The 3,589-nt window shown below is 38.5% G+C and overlaps 1 protein-coding gene across 1 annotated transcript; it reads left to right on the top strand.

Moving 5' to 3' along the window:
- The first annotated feature begins 1,981 nt into the window (after positions 1-1,981).
- Positions 1,982-3,268, top strand: LOC146997873 (uncharacterized protein F54H12.2-like). Its single transcript, XM_085814425.1, has one exon. It carries the CDS (start codon positions 1,982-1,984, stop codon positions 3,266-3,268), a length of 1,287 nt encoding a protein of 428 aa, XP_085670551.1.
- The last annotated feature ends 321 nt before the right edge of the window (positions 3,269-3,589 follow it).

A 3,589-nucleotide genomic window follows, 5' to 3' on the forward strand; every position in this document is an offset into this window, starting at 1 on the left:
ACGATTTCTGGAGAATGGAAAAAATTCTGCAAACGAGAGGTGTCGGTGCTAAGAAAGAATATTTCGTCAAGTGGAAAGGCTTTGATCGACGGTTTAATTCGTGGGTGAAAGCGTCATGGATGAAATGACAGACAAATTCTACGTTACTCTACCCAGCAATGCGAGCATGCAGTTTTTCCCTCAAAACAATCAATCATCTTATCGAACAAAACTCGCCTCTCCTCTGTTATTGAACGATTCTTGGGAAGTAGATCTAACTGAAATTTTTATTCCACGAAATTGGTACAATGTGGGAGAGTATAATAATGACTATGTAGTAACTAGGAATGTGGAGAAAAGCATTCCTATTAATTTTTCACGCCATACTTTATCATTTAATTATGGCGTTTTAGTTTCGGTAAACGCAGATGTTTCTCTAGAGGAATTTTTATCAAAACTGAATGATAAAATTAGTAGCATTCTCGGTAGAGAGGACGCTGTAAAATTCGTTCTAGAACATGAAGGGAGGAGTATTCGCTGGGTTCTTGCAAATGGTTTCGAAGTACACATTTCTAAAAGAAAAGCTCCTAAAATGTTACAGATGTTTTACTTACCAGATGAAGATACTATTATTAAAAAATCTCAAGTGATGAGATTCAGATCAATAGCTGAAAATAAAGATCAGTTATTTTCAATCATAAATAGGAGCCCTTCTAGCACGAAACTGCATTTGATTCCATTAACCTTAATAAAAGCAGATGTATCTAGGGGTCTCTTTGGCGACGTAGCAAAAAATATCCAAGATCTTAAATTGGAAAATTTTGTCACTTTCACCTACGATCAGACGAAGTCCCAACTAGAAATAAAGGTGTCAGAAAACACGGAGCTGCATATTACTCAAGAAAGAGCATCCTCCCTTTTAAGGATACTCGGCGTCCGCGAAAACCTTATAATTTCGCAAACGCGAAAGTTTCCTGTGCTTTTGCCCCTAACTGTGGAGGAGGGGGAAGCTGTGGAACTTATAATTAAAGGATATCCCGAAGTAACTATGACTGAAAAAGAAACTTTACATTTGCATGTCAGCGCAGGCGTATATAAATCACCGGAAACTTTATTTCGCGAATTTCAACACGTACATTTAAGACAATTAGCGAATTCAAAAGTGTTTTTAGAAGTTCCTCCAGAATCGGAGCTGGAATTTGGGAAAGGGCTGCTGGGATTCGTCAACACCCATTTCAAGAGCGGAAAATATATAAGCGACTATCCTTTAGAACTGGACGGGGGCATTACAGAAATTTTTGTGTACAGCGATTTAATCGAATCACATCACGTTGGAGATGTGCATGTTCCGCTGCTAAGGGTTATTCCCTGCGTGAATGAAAAAAATGATCAAATTGTGAAGCATTATGAAAAAACTATATATTTTCTTTTGCGAAAGCACTATGTGGAAACGATAGAAATAGAACTGAGAACGAGTAGCGGAAAAAAAATTACCTTTACGGGAGGAAAACATTTGTAGTCCTGTCTTTTCGCCGTAAGAAAACTATATAAATTGAAGATTGTTCAAGCTTTCCTCTCACTTTCTTAAAACATCCTTAGAGAAATGCACTTAAATCAGAAAGAGTGCGAATCCTATTATTGTGCTCAAGTTGGTGGCGGCGGTGATGTTTACTTTCAAGGTATACCTCACCAACGAGGTTATGGGTTTTTTGGAGATTTGCGCCGATACATTACGCCGTTGGCACTTAGAGCCGGACGTTATTTGGGCAAACAGTTGAGGCAAGCAGGGAAGAACGTCTTGTCAGATGTTGCAGTGGGATCGTCATTTAAGGACTCTGCTCGAAGCAGGTTACGTGAGACCTCTAATAAAATAAAAAGTGATATTTTTGAAAAATTACAGAGGGGAGAAGGTGTAAAAAGAAAGCGCAAGAGGAAAAATCGTCAATCAAAGAGCAAGCGTTGTAAGACAAAAGCAGATATTTTTACATAAAGATTAATAGTTATGGAAACTCAGGGGGTCATATGCCTTAAGAGGGAATTGGATCTCTTTAATGGTGTCGCCGTACAACTGGGCATCGATTCCTCTTCCTTCGTGGAAATCCACCCCGTATCTTCATTGTCTGATAAGACGCCCATAGAATTTTATATTAGCGGTAATGGTGAACACTATTTGGATTTGGCGCATACGATACTACACACACGACTTAAAATAACGAAAAAAAACGATACCAATCTCACCGACGCCGACGGGGTGGCACCTGTTAATTATATTTTAAACACATTGTTTTCCGACTGTTCAATATTTTTAAATGATAAACATGTTTCGTCACAAGTGAATTATTCTTATAGAGCCCTTTTGGAAAGTTTGTTGTTCTATTCCAAATCAGGTCAAGATAATCTACTGAGTGCTGGCTTATTTCCAAAAGATACTGCATCTAAGCATGATGTTGTGGGAGACGAAAACGAAGGTTATACAACGCGTGCAAATCGTTGCAAGCTTAGCCAAAGCCTCGACCTCGTGGGACCATTGCACTTCGACTTGGCCACTCAACCGAAATTGTTAGTCAACGGGGTTAATGTACGCATTAAACTGGAAAGGCATAAAGATGTTTTCACTTTGATGTCGGCAAACGACAATTATAAAATTAGGATTCAGCTAGCAAAACTATACGTGAGAAAAGTCAGCGTGGCTCTCTCCATCCTAATAGCACACGAAAAGGCTTTAGAAAAAGGAGTTATTAAGATGCCCATTCGTAGGATTGACATAAAAAGTTTTGCAATATCGAGCGGTTTGCAATCGACAACTATAGCAAACGCTTTTATTGGTCAGCTACCCACACGTCTCATTCTAGGTTTTGTATCTAATGCCGCCTATAATGGAAGCATCAACAGAAATCCTTTTAAATTTCATCACTATAACCTAAACTACCTATGCATATTAAATGGGGGACAGATGATACCTTCCAAACCCTATCAGCCCAATTTCGAAAAAACATTTTATGGGCGAAGTTATTTAAGCATCTTTACAGATTTAAATCGATATCATTCAAGCCCCAACATCAATATCTCCTTTGATGAATACAAGGATGGGTATACATTATATGCCGTTGATTTGACTCCAGATATGGCATCTAATGAAAGCCATGTAAGCATAAATAAGAGCGGAAACATAGCCATTGATATTAAATTTGCAGCGGCCTTGCCAGAAACAGTTACCCTGATAGTCTATGCTGAATACAGGAACATAATTGAAATAGACAAGTCACGCGGAGTCACGACAGATTATTAAAAATCATGGACGAAGTTTTGCAAATATACGGAAATGAAATTAGCGAACTACCTAAGGAGGCGGGTGGCGACGAGGAGGTAATTCGATGTATAGGCGATATGATGTTTTCCAATAAAATAGCGAACCTGCGCATTGCTTTCTTTCTCGCTTTTGCCGAAAAAATTATTGAAATTTTCCCATCAAAGAAACATCAAGTGTACGAAGAAGTGTTTAAAAGCATATACAGAAATATTCATTTCGAACAAAGGCGGTAATGGATACTTTAACTCTGTGTCAATATGCCTGTGGTGACAGTCGAATCAAAAAAACATTTGGAGGTGT

This window comes from Stegodyphus dumicola, chromosome 4 (genome assembly GCF_044657685.1).
Source record: "Stegodyphus dumicola isolate Sdum_Otavi_A_Nest chromosome 4, ASM4465768v1".
NCBI classification, from domain to species: Eukaryota; Metazoa; Arthropoda; class Arachnida; order Araneae; family Eresidae; genus Stegodyphus; species Stegodyphus dumicola.